This window comes from Saccopteryx leptura, chromosome 10 (genome assembly GCF_036850995.1).
Source record: "Saccopteryx leptura isolate mSacLep1 chromosome 10, mSacLep1_pri_phased_curated, whole genome shotgun sequence".
NCBI lineage: Eukaryota > Metazoa > Chordata > Mammalia > Chiroptera > Emballonuridae > Saccopteryx > Saccopteryx leptura.
The window spans coordinates 38,794,042-38,810,773 of record NC_089512.1 but is presented as its reverse complement, the minus strand read 5'-3'; the positions used below and the strand labels follow the sequence as shown (position 1 = coordinate 38,810,773).

General features: G+C 45.1%; 1 protein-coding gene across 1 annotated transcript in view; it reads right to left on the bottom strand.

The window, feature by feature from the left end:
- The window catches only part of EPHB1 (EPH receptor B1), a 445,622-nt gene that overhangs the window by 136,688 nt on the left and 292,202 nt on the right, over nt 1-16,732 (bottom strand). The window contains exon 4 of the mRNA XM_066350317.1: nt 11,120-11,275. Within this exon, the coding sequence (XP_066206414.1) occupies nt 11,120-11,275 (156 nt within the window). The remainder of the gene's footprint in view (nt 1-11,119; nt 11,276-16,732) is intronic.

The following is a 16,732-nucleotide window of genomic DNA, read 5'->3' as shown; positions in this document are numbered from 1 at the left end:
AAATCATCTTCGACAAAGGAGCCAAAAACACACAATAGAGAAAAGAAATCCTTTTCAATAAATGGTGCTGGGAAAATTGGAAAGCCACATGCAAAAGAATGAAACTTGACTACAGTTTGTCCCCCTGCACAAAATATTTTTCAAATGGATCAAAGACCTAAATATAAGATCCGAAACAATAAATTACATAGAAGAAAACATAGGTACTAAGCTCATGGACCTTGGCCATAAGAACAATTTGTGAATTTGACCCCAAAAGCAAGGGAAGTGAAGGCAAAAATAAATTAATGGGACTATATTAAACTAAAAAGCTTCTTCACAGCAAAAGAAACTGACTACAAAACAAATAGGCAGCCAACTAAATGGAAGATTACATTTGCAAACAACAGCTCCAATAAGGGGTTAGTATCCAAAATATACAAAGAACTACAAGGCTCAGCAACAAACAAGCGAACAATCCAATTAAAAAATGGGGAGAGGACCTGAACAGATACTTCTCCCAAGAGGATATACAAATGGCCTACAGATATATGAAAAGATGCTCATCTTCACTAGCTATTTGAGAAATGCAAATCATAACTACAGTGAGATACCACCTCACACCTGTTAGATTGGCTATTGTCCAAAAGACAGGTAATAACAAGTGTTGGGGAGGCTGTGGAGAAAAAGGAACCCTCATTCACTGCTGGTGGGAATGGAAATTAGTATATCCATTATGGAAGAATTTATGGTGGTTCCTCAAAAAATTAAAAATAGTATTACCATATGACCCAGCAATCTCTCTACTGGGTATCCACCCCCAAAACTCGAAAACATTGGTACGTAAAGACACATGCACCCCTATGTTCATCTCAGCATTATTCACAGTGGCCAAGACATGGAAACAACCAATATGTCCCTCGGTAGAGGATTGGGCCAAGAAGATGTGGTACATATATACAATAGAATACTACTCAGCCATAGGAAATAATGACATAGTGACATTTACACACAATGGATGGACCTTGATAACATTATACTGAGTGAAATAAGTAAATCAAAAAAAGCTAAGAACTGTATGGTTTCACACATAGGTGGGATATAAAACTGAGACTCATGGACACAGATAAAAGTGAAGTGGTTACCAGAAGAAAGGGGATATGAGGGAGAGGGTGGAAAAGGGGGTGGGGGTAGGGTATAGAGGGACAAATAGAAGGTGACAAAAAATTATTTGACTTTGGGTGAGGATATACAACATAATCAACAGTTCAAATACTATAAAAATGTTATCTGAAACCTATGTACTCTTATTGATCAATGTCATCTTGTTAAAGTTAGTTTTCTAAATAAAATTTAAAATAAAAGAATAGAAGTAAATAAATAAATTTGACCTCAATTCCCTCCCACTTTTGAAACTTTACGGAGAAATCAGTGCTTCATGAGCCTCAAGGAAAGAGTGACAAGAACCAGCATGTGTCTATAAATACAAATCAAGCCAAATGACATTGTTTCTTTTTCTAAAAGTTTATGGCCCCACAGAGAAAAAGGGTGTGTGTGTGTGTGTGTGAGACATACCTAGACTTCAACAATGGTATTGATATTTGAAAAAAACTACAAAAATCTATGTGTATCCAAGGAAGAAATGTTAGCTAAATGACAATGCCAGTGCTTGGATTTTAGCAGCTTTGAAAATAACATAAAAATAGGGTATGCAACTCCAATGATAGTAATAAAATAACATAAGTTACTTTTACTGAATGCTTCCTGCATGCCAAACACTGTTCTCAACAGTGTTACATTTAATACCCGTGACAATACAGTGAGGCAGACACATATATATATACTCTACCCATGGTACAAATGAGAAAATGGAAACACAGCAAAGCTATCTCAGTTGCCCCAGGTCACACTGATGGCAGGTGGCAGGGCAATACTTGAACCCCTGGCCGTGGACACTCCAACAATTACACTAATACTTCTCATTTGAAAGATGATAGGATATGGTAGTCAAAATGATCTACACTAGAATGAACACTGTGCCTAGACCTACAATGCATAATTACTATAGTCCCCATGTATAAGACGCACCCCCTTTTGAAAAATTTGGGGTCTAAAAACTGGGTGCTTCTTATATAGTGCTTATAGATTTCTTTTACTTGCATTTCCTGCTTTTTTGCGCTTGTTTTTGCACTCGTTGAAGACAGTGATTCGTCATCAGACACAGATGAGGACAAGCTAATGGATGGGAGTTTTCACAGTGATAAGGAGTTGTTTGCATTTTAGAATGAATAAAACTTGAGTTCAAAAACTTTATGTAATACATTTTTTTTCAAATTTTGAACCCTAAAATTAAGGTGTGTCTTATACATGAGGAAATACAATATAAGTTCAGCAAAGGAGAGGCCAAATGGGCAACATTTTCTAAAGGGAAAAACAAAAACATTAGAAGTTTAGTGTCCCAAAAGTCTGGTAGGAGCTCATGTGTGAGGGCTGCAACCAAAGTTAACAGTGAATGGTATCTCAGTCACAGGTGAGAAATCTATCGTGTTTCCACTGAACCCTGCTTGGGGCTGAGGGTCACATGTTTCATTCCGGTTACTATATTTTGAGAGTTATATTGATCAATGTGGCAGATTCAGAACCTGCCAGTCAGAATAGTGGGGTTCAGGAACTCGTGTGCTTTGGAGAGTAGATAACAAGATGTTTAACCTAAAGTGGGTGATAAAGAAAGGATAACAAAGCCATCCTTAAACACTGGAACTGCTGACCTCCAGAACACTGGTCCTCAATGGTGGACCAAGGTGAGGAGGGGAGGAAAGTAGTGCCCAGGAGATCCAGGAGATCTCTCATATACCGATGGATAGTGGCTGCCTAACAGTGTGATAGAGCTGCCCTGCAAAATGTATCAGCTATCCGTCATCACAAATATTCAGAAAAATACAAGTGCAATGAATGACAACATCTCAGGGCTGCTGAAGAGAGAAGGCCGACACCGAGGAGGAGTTTGGGCGGCTGGACCTGAAAAGCTGCTCTGAATGTTCATCGTCTGGGACTCTCAGTGTTCTGATGATGAAATGCTGAAACAGAAATGTCAGCAGCACGTGTGCCTGGCAATTAGCTTTAAACTTAGAGCTCTAGGATGCTTCTAAGGGTTCTACCCACTCTGGTCAAACAAGTGTGAAAAGAAACTGTAAAATATAGAACTGTGAAAGCGTGTGTACACAGGCAACAATGACCTTTCTTGAAACAGCAGTGACAGTTATAAATAGTTTTCAGCTTACAGTCACACCCCCTCAATTCTGCATCGAAATGTACCAACCATCCAAATCCAGGCACTCCAAGAAGCAGCTTGCCCTAGACTCTTGTTCTTCTATGACCCTGGTATGAATTTCACCTCAAGGTAAACACAGATGACCCCCCTACCTGCAGAAGCACAAATGACCTAATTTTATGTGTAATATGAGTCATGTATCAGGGAATAATCAAGCAGCTCTTCCATCTGTAGAATGGGGCACACGGTATATCTTACTATAGCCCTGGTCTGCAATGGGTAAAGCTAACTGTGAGTTGAGCCACCCTCTTTCATGATGTTGCAAATCCTAGGTTAATAGAGGCAAATGCTTTTGAAAATGTTTACCTTTGAAAAATTTTAAAAACCATCCCCATGTAATAAAGTACAGCATAGAGAATGCAGCCAATAATGTTCTACTGGCTGTGTTTGATGTCAGATGGCTATAAGATTTATCAGGATGATCACTTAGAAAATTGTATAATGTCTAATCACCAGGGTGTGCACCTGAAACTAACATCATATTGTGTGTCAATGATAGTTGAAAAATAAAAAATGATTTTAAAAATATAAACAAAGAGTTTGAATTTTAAAAAAATAATAATAAATAAAAACCATCCCCACAGTGTAGTGTAGTCCCCAACTGGGAGTGCTTGTCACCCTGGGGGACCTTCTTGCACTACTGGCTTGAAAATCCCTTCCTTGTACTGGTAGCCCTCAGTTTCCTCTAGGCCTGTGTACTGCTAGGTGGGACCGAGGACCACCTGGAGGCTGAGGCCCACCACCCATTTATAGTCCCTCCACATCTGACCCTCCATCTGAGCCAGTTTGTTTCTGCCTCAGTTTCTCCCTCAGCCCTCCCTGAGCCCATTCCAGCCAGATCACGCTATCTGATCTCCACTCTCCCCCATCACTGCTGCCAGCCCTGGCTGATGCTGTACACTGGGGGTCTCCACACTGCCCCAGCCACCCGAAAGTGAGAATGAACGGGAAACCAAGCCAGAGCACGTGGGAGTTGTTCTGAGAACTAGTGAGACACTTGAAACCCTCAGATATGTATGCGCACACACACATTAACAGTCACGTCACACCATCCTCTCTCTCTCCCCTCTCCCTCCCTCTGTTCACTCCCCCACCCCCACCAAACCTGGCACACAAGACATGGATGGGAAGGGCCAGGACCTTCTGTTCCAGTCTGCAGGAATTCGCTCAACGGCCTCTTTCCTTAGGAGTCATAAAGCAGAGCACAGAGAAATATGACCTCATTCTCAAACAACATTCTCAAACTCCAGCATGTTTCAGAGTCACCCGGAGGGCTTCAAACTCAGCGTGCTGCCCCTCCACCCACCGTCTCCAGATCTGCTCATTCAGAAGGTCTACGGAGGGGCTGAGAATCGGTATTCCCAAATTCCCAGTGAAGTTGTGGCTGCTTGGAAAAACAGAGGACTGCATTTAAAAATCACTGCTGTAAAGGAAAAATAATCCCTGGCCATCTTGATGAGCGTGACCCAGCAGGAAAGAAGACCTGGGAGAGAAGGTTTATAAGCTGATGTCATTACAAGCTTTCCACAACACCCTGAAAGCTGTCAGGTCTGGCCGCGGGGGACTCCACTTTTTTACTGTCATCCCAAGGCCCTTCCCATCCTCTGGGCCTTGGTGCCCTCTTCTCCATTCTGGGCAATGTCACCACGCTCCTGGAAGTCCATCTGAGGAGCGTGATCCCTGTGCCACGGAGACCACCCAGGGCCCTGGAATGGCTGTGATGGAAGAGCAGGCCTGCTGCCAGCCTCTAACAGGCTGAAACCCGAGCTTAAAGCAGACAAACTGGAGCATGCGGTGACTGGAGAGGGAAGAACGAGTTCACATCCTTCTCTGTGAGAGGCAGATTCAAGAGTGAGAATAAGCAAATCAGCATCATGGTCATGACCCTCTGCACCATCCTCCTAAGGGGTACCAAAGTTTAGTTCCCACTATGCATGAAGTCGAGACATTGCAGGTAGAGAGATCCGAGTTTACACCCTGTAGTTTCACTGGCACTTGTCCATTTAATGCTCACAACCTCCAAATACGAGTTCCTCCATGCCCAGTTCTGCTGATGAGAACTTCTGTTCACAAGGTAGTGATGTCCCCAGGTCACACCACCAGGATCCACACACAAAGTTTCCACCTGGCTTCTCAGCCTCCAGGCCTTTCTGTTTGAGTCAGGAGAGAGGTCAGGGGTGGTCTCTGGGGGACTGCAGAGGGCTGACGAGCATTGTACCCTGTCATATGAGGGGACAGTAGGAACTTCCAGGGGACAAGTTGGTGACTTCTAGAGCCCTTCTTCATCCCATTTCTTTTTTTCTTCTTCTTCTTTTCCAAGTGACAGGAGGGGAGATAGACAAACTCCCAACTTCTCCCCAACAGGGATCCATCGGCAACCCCCCATCTGAGGCTGATGCTCTACCTATCTGGCGCCATGCTTGCAACAGAGCTATTTTTAGCACCTGAGGCTGAAGCTTCACAGAGCCATCGTCAGCACCTGATGCTGATGAGCTCAAACCAATCAAGCCTCTGGTTGCTGGTGGGGAAGAGAGAGAGAGAGAGAGAAGGGAGGGGAGAAGCAGATGGTCACTTCTCCTGTGCGCCCTGACCGGGAATGGAACCTGGGACATCCACATGCCGAGCCGACACTATATCCACTGAGCCAACTGGCCAGGGCCTCTTCATCCCATTTCTATGATCAAAACTGCAGAGGGAAACCCACTGCATTTGGAGGAGAAATGCAGAAATAAGACAAGCACTAGCTTGTCTCTGTGATCCATCAAAGCTTCCCCCATGTGGGTGACAGCAAAAGGGTTTTTTGTGGTCAGAAATGTAACAAGGTAATTATTTTTACACCAGTCCCTCTGCATGGTTTTTCACAGACAGCAATTTTATAAGGCATAATTATCTATTTTCACCTGCTTCATAAACTCCTTTCCATTTCGTCTCCCAGTAAACTAGAAATCACTTACAACCGAGGATGTGCATTTCGGTGCTTGGTTTCACACAGCCGTGCACTTCCTCATGCATTCCCGGCCGCACCCTCTCTCCGCGGACCCCGTCACACCTCCCGTGCCCTAAGACCCTCCTGTGGAAGAAGTGAGTTTGACTCTGAGCAGTCACAGAGCCCCTGCTCCCCGAGGACCGAAAGCCAGTCTCGCCTGTCCTCTCAATCTCTGAGGAGAGGGTGCAGCGGCAGCCAGAGCTCTCCGATGTTGGGTCTGTGCCCCCCTAGCCCCCTCCCCCGACCCACAGCACGTCTAGTCATGTGGCGCCACCGTCACACTGTTCTCCCCAGCAACTTCAGGCCGCGACGACCATGTGGTCTGTGGCGACATGATGGATTCTGCCGTGATGCCCGGGGACAGCCACAACCTGGACTCTCCCGGAGGATGTCACTTTTATTTTTAGATCTCCAACATCCTGTCATGCTGGAAGTTTCCATATCTGCTGCAGTTTTCACACTTTTCCAGGGATGTAACCAAAGCAAGTTCTAACACTGACTGAGAATTTGCTTTGAACGGGGCACTGTGCCAAAGCTTCTATAATACTATTTCGCTTATTCGTCATAACAACCAAGAAAGGCATACATTCTTATAAGGTCATAAAGATAAAATGACAGAGTGGAAGAAAGTTAAGAAATTAGCCCAAGGTCACAGAGAAGTTAAGAGACAGAGTCAAGATTCAGACCTCTGTCTGTGAAGTGCCAAAGGCCATCTTCCAATCGCTATACACAATGGACAATTCAGTGAGCTTTCCAAGAACCCACACAAGGCTGGTGAGGCGGGGTGCCAGCACTCCCTCAGGAGCCTAAGGGCCACTGGGCGGTGGCCCAGGGAAGCAGCAGAGGAGGAAGGTGGCAAGGTCCTCAGCTGAAGCTCATTAAGCCTGAAGCTCAGAGCTGGCTCCTTAGCCCGTAACCTTCACAGCCCCTTCCAGTGGGTGGGCTGCACCCTGACCCGATCTCTTCCCCTGACCCCTGCCCTGTCCACATAGTCTGGCTTCATTCAGAGGCTGTGGTTAGCAGGGAGAGGTGAGGGTCACCTGTGACCTGGCTCTAGCTCGACCAAGCTCTAACCTCCACCCAGCACGGCTTGGCTTGTCCCTCTTTCTCTGAGGGTTGTCCTGCCATGTTGCAGTGTGCATGATAAACCCTTACATCAACCTTTCCAGGCTTCTCTTCCCTCCTTCCCCTCCTTTCAGTGCCTGCAGGAACAAGGCCTCCTCCAAAGTATGAGCAGGTACTGGGCTGGGCAAGGGGGCAGTCAGCCAGGTATTCATGCAGCAGATCCGGAACTCCAAGCGGAGGCGGCAGGAGGATGAAGAACAAGGAAGACAGGGGCTGGGTGTCTAACCTAGCAATGATGACGTCATCACACCCAGACACAGAGCTCCCTGTGCCCCCCACCCCGACCACACCGGGAGCCCACATCAGCCAGGTATTCAGGCAGCAGATCCAGAACTCCAAGCGGAGGCGGCAGGAGGATTAAGAACAAGGAAGACAGGGCTGGCTGTCTAACCCAGCAATGATGATGTCACACCCAGACACAGAGCTCCCTGTGCCCCCCACCCCGACCGCACCGGGAGCCCACATCAGCCCCTTTGACACTGCCTTGGGGAGCACCCAAATCCTTGCCGAGTCCACAAACTTTGTCAAGGACAAGGCTGGACACACAGGGCTGCCAGGACCACAGAGGTCAAGAAGACCCCAGGCTGTCCCAGAAGATTCTAGAGAAAATGAAGAAATGCCTACAGAAGTTATCATGCATTCTAAATGTTTGAATTAATTTAGGCTAAGCAAATACTTTTAACACTATAAAAATATAATAAATATATATGTGCTGGTCTCAAGAGATAAATGGAATTCATTAAAAATACGAATTTTCATGCACTATAGGTATTTTAACTTTGCAAGAGAGCACATTTTAAATTGTAAGATTCTTTATAAATTTTTCAGTGTTGTCAGTGAGGAAGTGTGATTGTTGATATAATCTCATTTAAAGATGATGGCAATAAACCTGAGGCTAGTCCGACTTCAAGGCCAGGGCTCCTAGACACTCCTGACACTATCCCCTTGTCCCTATGACCACAGGACCTGGACACTATAGATGCCCACTGTCCACACGATTTAGGAAGACAGAGCTCTCCTTTCCCTGGGTGCTCCCACTGCCCTGCTGGGCCACACTGCTTCCTAGCTGACTGGATGGAGGCGGCACTTGTAATATGGATGAGCACCTGTCCTCTACCTGCCCAGCCAGCCTCTCAGTTTGGGCTGGATGTGTGACTGGCTGTCTTGTTCCACTTGTGTAACTACCCAGGGCCCACAAGGCCAAGGTGCAGGGCTATGTGCCTGGCCTCAACAGCTCCAGATATGCTTCCGGTATCTGAAAAATTACTTACTGTGGTGATGTGTGATGCCTTTTTAAGAGAACAGATGGTACATCCAATTAGAATGCTTTAAAAGAAAACCCTGATGAGACTATAAAAGCCAACAAATTGACTTTTTCATACAGTACTTCACTGGCACACAATGAATCAAATATATAATGAGGCTCAATAAAATAATAGGTTCATTTACACTTGTTCTGCCTAGCACTGTGCAGCAGCCCAGCCAGCCTCTGGGACCCTCAGCAAGTGCCGGTCCCTGCAGGCCGAGGCTGGACAATGCATCAGTGAGCTGCTCTTGGGCCTGACCACCACCACGGACAAGTGTGGTTTTGATGTGATTTCTAGTCTGACCCTAGCACTCTATATCTGGGGGCGTAAGGGCACAGGTCTAGGTACAGGGTATGATGACACATACAGGCAAGTTTGGCATTCACCCCTACTCTGGGCCAGAGACAGCACAGAAAAGCCAGTGGTCTGCTTTCAATGAGGTGGACTCAGGATATGGGTGGGCACAGTGGGATGAGAGTCTTGGTGTGCAGGCTGGAGGCTGTGAGACATTTCTATTTATTCCAGGAACCAGGCCTGCTGGCTCAGGCACATCATGTCAGATGGCTGGGAGATAGCCTGCAAGGTGGACAGGAAGGGCGCTATATGGCAAGGAGGACAGCTCCACATCAGCATCCTGAGCATGTGCTCGGTGACCTATCTTTCCTCTAGGTGACCTTATCGCAGGGCTGGATGCATTTACAGGGTGTACCTCCTGGGAAGCTGGGAGGCCCAGAGTTCTATGTGCACGAGTTCATCTGCAGCAGGAGCCTAGAAGTGAGAGAGGGGTCATGAGCAGAATTACAAGGGAATGTTTTCAGGAGGGACACGGTGAGACCCTGGGTGAGTGCTCTGGCAATCAGGGAGACAGATCCTTAGTCTGGGTATCCAGGCAGCGGTGACTCAACATCTTTAAGTGGCTTTCAAAGAAGTACATTAAACAATGGGTCTCAGGGTCATAGAGACCTCAGATAGAGAGGGGGCACCTCAGAAATCAATAGAGAAGATACTGCAACAGAAAGACAGGGACTCTAGTCCTGAAATGTAATCATTTCTGTTCATATCAACCCACCAGAGAGGGAGGTCTGGGGAAAATCAGTTTACAAGAGAAAGAGCTTTTCCTCAGTTCAATCTATAAACATTGATTGACCTCAGGACCTTGATCTAGAAGACACTTTCATTCCTCGTCTTCACCCAGCAAAGGTTACATACACAGCAAAGCCAGAATTAAGAAATTCTTCTACTAGGAGCTCAGTCATTTCTTTGCCCATCAAACTGCAGTACGTATGAAAAATTCCCTCTGTGCCCTTCTGTCCTAGGGGTGGGTGGGGGGCATTTGGAACGAGGAGGTGAAGGGGAAGTCTCTGCTCACAGGAAGCTGGCCAACAGCATACAGTGCAAAAGAAAACTCTAGCATAAGTAGAGGCTAAGCTGGAGTACTGACTTCCACATACAGTGGGATGAGACCAAACAGAAAAGCCATCTATGTTGAGGCTGTGACACTCGAGGAGTAGGAGCGTGTTCTCTAAAGTGCTGCGCAGGGAAAGTAGTGTTTCTGGGCTCACCACAGCTATGGGGGAGAAGATTGTGAAGAAATTCTCCCCTTCCCCATCTTGGCCCAGGAGTCGGATTCAGCCTCCTCCTCACCCCCAATCCCCCTACACACACACTCTTGTCCGGATGACTGCCCTACTCTCCAGAGCAGAGAATGGGAGAGTACATCAGCCCCAGCCGCTAGAATATCTGTCATATAGGTGGCAACTGTGGCCAGGCCTCTGGTCTTGTCATTTGGCTAGGGTACAGATGCACCACCCTAGACACAGCAAGGGACACAGGGAGATGAATGTATGGTCCTGGCACACAAGACCTTCATTTGGTAACTGAGAAGGCAAGTACAGAATAATTAGACAATTGAAAACAATATGAGAGTATGATGAGAACAGGCCACAGAAATACAGGAAGCCCATGAAGACAGAAGATATTTTCAGGTGTTAGGACCAACGGGCTTCCTGGAGGAGGCAACAGGAAGAGTTACTAGGAATTGTTGCAATCTCCCAAAGGATCTTGATTTTTGGACTCAAAGAGCTCTCCAGGTTGGCATGTTAAGATTTGGTGAGAAGAAGTTGTCTTGCTTTGATGAGAGGAAGACTTTCTCATCTGGGGGGAGGAGGTAAGAAACAACATAATCTTGACCTTGCGCTACTAAACGGAGAAAGGGGCCCTGCATGCCCAGCGGGGAGCTGTCCATTTCAGCACCACCCGCAGCATTTCAGCACCGCAGCCAGAGCTGCAAGCGGAGAATGTCATCTTAGTCTCTCCTGCCCCAGGCCCACCACTTGCTCTATTGTCAGGAAACCAAATGCCCCCAACCCAGAGCCCTTACTAGACACTTACTAGTGCATGCCACTTCCGGGGGGTCAAAATCCGCTCGGTAATAGCCGGTCCGGCAGGTGCAGATGGGAGATGCCTCTGAAGGGGATCTGCTGTTGGAGGGGCAGTGTGAGCAGCTTTCAACGTCCTGGCTGGCCCTGAACATCCCTGCAGGGCAGGCTGGAACACAAAAAGACCATCTGAGAATTAATGGAAGAGCGGCAGTAAGAGGCCTTTTCCTGGAACTAAAAAACAAAAGATTCTGTGCCCTCCCCCCTCAAAAAAATTAAAAAAAGAAAAGAAAGGACATGGAGATACCACCTACACAAAATGAATGTTTCAGATTTAGAAAACCCCTCTTTAAAAATCCTTAGTGAAAAATATCTTCCTGGTACCAATGGCTTCTTCCACGTGAACAATATGAATAACGATTCTCCCCTTTCATGTGGATCTAGAGATTCAATTGAGAAAATGAGTCTAATGTGTAGTTTGGCATCTGGGGCCTAAGTGCTCTATAAGTGGTTATGCCCTCCCTGTTCTACCTGGTTAAGCACCAGGGCCTTACCCTGAGACCCTCACTGAAGGAATCTTGCTTAATGTCCTCGGATGGAAAGAGGTCCTGGTTGACCAATGGACCAGACCCACGATTCTTAAATGCCATGTTGCAACACATGTGAGGGACACTATGTGCTGTGTTAACAAGCACTTGTTATGAATGATAGTAGAAGACTAGATTTCATAAGTAATTCTTTAAAAAAAGAAATTAAGGTGATTTCAAGGTTACTGGCTTAACAACATCATTTTCCCTTAATTGCATTTTGAAATGTTTTGGAGGGTAAGGCAAGAAAAGGATGGCTTTGCAAGCAGTGAACTAGGGAATGTGTGATGCACTTGGTGTCATCTATCATGTACACGACTGTGAGGAACACTAGGAAAGCCTGGCACAGCCTGATGCCCACTAGAGGTGCCCTCAGATATGAAGGACTTCTCTTAATTCCCTATGTGATCACCTTCAAAGAGACATGATACCCTAGAAGTTTGACTCCGTTGAGCCTATCCCTCCGGCTTTCACCCTGCCTCACCTACAGAGACCCTTTACTCCAGACAGCTGGTCTCCTCCTTGCTGATTCCTCAAAATATTCCTCCTTCCTGTTCCACTTCTCTGATGCCCTTTCTCACTATCTCAGCTCCCAATTCTCCCTGTCCCCAGAAAATATACTCTGGCTCATCTTCCTTTGAGACCAGGTAAAACTTACTGCATGCCCAACTCATTGGCTTTTCTTAAATACCTCACTAACTCATGCAACAAATATTTACCATAACACTTTTGAGGACATGATTCATAGAATTCAGAGAACACGGCCTATCTTTAAGGAGTTCTTGATCCAGTGTCCTCACACAATTATAATATAATGTGATCTTCGCTGAAACAGAAGTACCATTATCATGGCTCCTAATGATACAAAGCTCATCTTCCCAAATATATAGTTCCCTCCTGGCAAGTCCAAGTATTCTTTAATAATAGTAGTAGCCACCATCTGTTAACACTCTTGTTAAGTGCTTTACATGCATTACTCTATGGGGTAGCTATTATCACCTCCATTTTGCTAATGAGGAAACTGGGACATAAAGAGGTTCTAAAGAGTTGCCCAAGATCACACTGTGGGAGAAATAATAGTGATAACAGACACATAAACTGTCTGGAAAATACCCATAGCTTTTCTACTGAGACAAGAAAACTTTTCCAATGTTGGGAAAGTTTTTTCACTCCTTCGCTCATTTGAAGTGAGGTATAGTGTTTCAGTTACTCAAGAAGTGCTCTGGGGCAGGAGCTCAATTTGTATGGGAGACAGTTTCTAAATTGGAATATTCTGGAATGGCACAACCCAAAAATGTTCCATGGGGTTCACCTTTCTGGGTTTTTTAGCACCTGTTAGTTACAAAAGGGTTCTGAGACCAGATACTTTGAAAATTCAGATTAAAAAAGTTAACCTCATTTTTATTACATAGTTTCTCAGAACTTCAAAAAATGGGATATAGAATGCAATGTTTTCTCACCAAAAAGTTCTACTTTGTAGAGCATCCCCTGGGATTCAAGTCCCATGGAACAAACTGGGGCAAATCCTGTCTAGATGATCCAATAAGGTTATTAAAGATTTCTGTCATGACCCAATTAAAAATGGGTCATTTGATGATCCATCTTACCACATTCAAAAGAAAAAAACATTAAATATTTACTAAAAACTCAACCAATAGAACACCAAAAACAAAACAAAACAAAGAGCCCTGAATGACATACCCAAGTGTCCTAGAATTGAATTCCTGATCTATCTTTCCAAGTCTATTCAGGATAGTCTGTCCCTCGGCTGGTTTCCTCCTCTCTCCCTTCCTTCTTTCCAGGTCTCTTCCCTGTCACCTGGCAGAAGTACCTGGTCCCTTTCACAGTGAGTCACCCAGCATTGCTGGGCCCCATTCCGTTTCAGAGCCAAAGAACACAAGAGAAATCCAACCAGAGCAAAAGCTCTTTCCCTGGAAAGTGGGGAGGGAAAGTGGTGCCTGTCATGCCCTCATCTGGCCCCTTCCACACTGTAATTTTCTTAATGTATCAGTCCAAGAGAAACAAGGTGTTTTCACTTTCTTTCCAGCACTTAAAAGACTCTTTGCTTTACATTTAATAAGTTAACGGCATAAACAACCACCTTGATATCCCCAAATGGGGAAGGGATTTGGAAAGCGCCTTTCTGAGATTTCTTATGAAGGAAGGCAGAATTGGGTGGCCAGAAGTCTCCGGCCTCTAGGACAGCCACAAGGGGAAGAAATGGAGAAGAGCTGGTTCAGGCTGGACTTTAAGGAAAGAAGCTCCAAGAAAGGTTGAGGAGAGAAGTCCTCGGAAGGGGTGTGACTCCATCTTCCCCTGGGCAGGGAGCACCAGGCAGCAGCCAGACAATCCTGGGTCTGATTCCTGGCTTTGCTGGCTCCTTGGTGGGAAGGATCACCGGCAAGGGGTCATATAATCCCTCAGCACCTGCTTGCTCACCTGTATAGATGATCAACCAAATATACTTTTCACAGAAACTCCCACAGATCATTAGAATTTAGTAAACTCAAATATTAAAATGTGTTACCATTAATAAGTGCTAATAATTCTATTTTCTCTCCACCCCAACTTACCCATTCCCTTAGTTTTCTTTGCAGAAACCTTTAGAGTTCTGGGTCAGAACAGAAGTTTTGAGTCCCAAAGTAGGCAAATAAATTCTGGTGCCAAATGGAAGACTGTGTTTCTCCACAGATTATTTACCTTGTAAAATGGGTGAATCGTTATTCCTATACAATATATTTTACCTATAATTACACAATGGCTGAATTTCCTTAATCAGATTTCATCAGTTAATATTTTGATAAAATCTGTATCTACACATTCCCTAATTTATAAAACTGCATCCCTAAATGCAGTTATTAAACTTATAGATCGGAACTTATAAGCTCATTTGTGTTACATTTTTTCCTTAGAATTAATGCTTTCAGTAATGTGACAGTGCCAGGCTAGTCCACAAAACCTTTTTAACTCATCTTGTATGCTAATTAAAAAAAAATATATATATATATATATTAACAATAAATACAGTTATTTAGCTAGAAATTTAACACAGAACAACAACAAAATAATAATAATAAGAAGAAGAAAACTATGCTGCCCCTAGAGAAAAAGCAACTTTCTTTAGAGGTGATATAGGAGCTTCTGGGTAGATCCTGACAAAGAATATGTAGTCCAAGGAAAGGAAAAGCAAATGGCCCAGATCAGTCACCTGAGTATGTAAAGCATCTGGTAGTGACACAGTAGATCATGGTGACTTCTCTGGCAGCCTGGAGACCAGGTACCTGCCTAACAGCTCTCCAGTTTCCAAAAATAGTCATTGTAAACTGTGATAGCCTAACCAGACACATATCCACACTTAAAAGCATTTAAGATTGATAACGTAATTCTTTGCTTTAATATCATTTTAAAACTCAGTATCTCATGATACAGAATTATGGTCAGCACTATCACTACAGTTATGAGCCCCTCATTCTCCAAATGTTTACTGACGATGTACCAGGAGCCAGGCACCATGCTAGAGAAATAGAGCAGAGTGCAGGTTGGGGGCACACTTGAGGAAGCACCCATCCTGGTAGAGGAGGCTGCATCCAATACAGCGTGAGCTGTGCCGTGCTTGTTGTTCATGGGGGACTGGTCAGGTAGACGTGCATCATTTTAGGGATCCGTTGTTATTAGGTAAAGACCACAGGAAACACTTTCCTGTGGTGACTAAGAGCTGAGGTGCAGAAGCAGAGGCAAAGACAAAGCGAGAAGGGAATAGGAGAGGCAGGAGGGAAATTAGGTCAGAGAGTGCCCAGCCCAGGATCTGAGCGGAGAGGCGTTCATTATCATTCCAGCAGGTGAGTGAGCAAAGAGGCTTACACGCCTTGCTGTGTATTCATATGAGACTTTGTCAGTGGGACACCTGTAAATCGGAAAGCCGTGCGTTTCTGACACCAGTGCAGCCCACGATGGCTTTGTTTCCTTAAGAAAAGGAGGTTTGCTTTCCTCCATTGCAAATGATCACAGTTCGGACAGGTAATAAATGGATCTCTGGGGAGGCACTGCCTTCACACACACACACACACACACACACACACACACTCCTCTTCTGCTGTGCCCCTGACTTTGACCAAGAGGAAGAGACAAGACCTGAGTTTCCCATCCCTAAGCATGTGTGCATTCTCCGTTCCCCAGGCAAAACACACAGCACTTCCCTCCCCCTTCAAGTGACAAGGGACTGTACACATGACCTCTAGCTGATATCCGGAAGGTCACAATGGAACGCCCACCCAACTTCTCAGAGCCTCAATGAGGTAACAAATGACCTGGTGCTTACAATGCTCTCGAGAAACGCCCCCTCTTGTCCCTGCACGCAGACTTCCAATGACACTAAATCTATCACCTACCGTACTATCACTTTATAAAGAAACAGATTAAGTGTCTCATAAACAGAGCAGTGATTGAGATAATGGAAAGCGCCTCTCGTCCCCATCTGCAGCATCAGGTTATGAAGCATTTCCAAGCAGCCAGAAAAAGAAAATTAATAGAAACGAGAGGGAATAACCACTTTTATGCAATTTCCTCAGGAGATAGTGGACCATCTAATCTATATTGGAGCCCTTTAACCTGTCACTCAGCACTCACCAGAGCCTCTTTAGCGCTCACAATTTTTCTTGATATTGAAGGATGATAAAACGAAAACCTCAAAACATTGTATAATTTTCATATGTGAAGGGTGCACATTGCCTCTGCCCCTCCCCACCTCAACCATGGCTTCGGAAAACAACATTTTTATTCCGTAGAAATGTGGAAGAGCTTAACTATTCCCAGCGCGTGGTCCGGGGGGTCACAGCTACTCTGCAGGGAGGAAATCGCTCCTTGCATTTTAAATGGGATTCTTCCCTCCGCTGCCGCCTTCTGTCCTTGCGCTTTCTTTTTAATAATCTGATTACTTCTCCTGATCTAATTTTTCTCCCCCAAATGAGTTTACAAAGGTTCATGCCAATGAATATTCATCCCCTGTTTAAGAACCGGGTGCCTTTTTCTCAAGGCAGGTG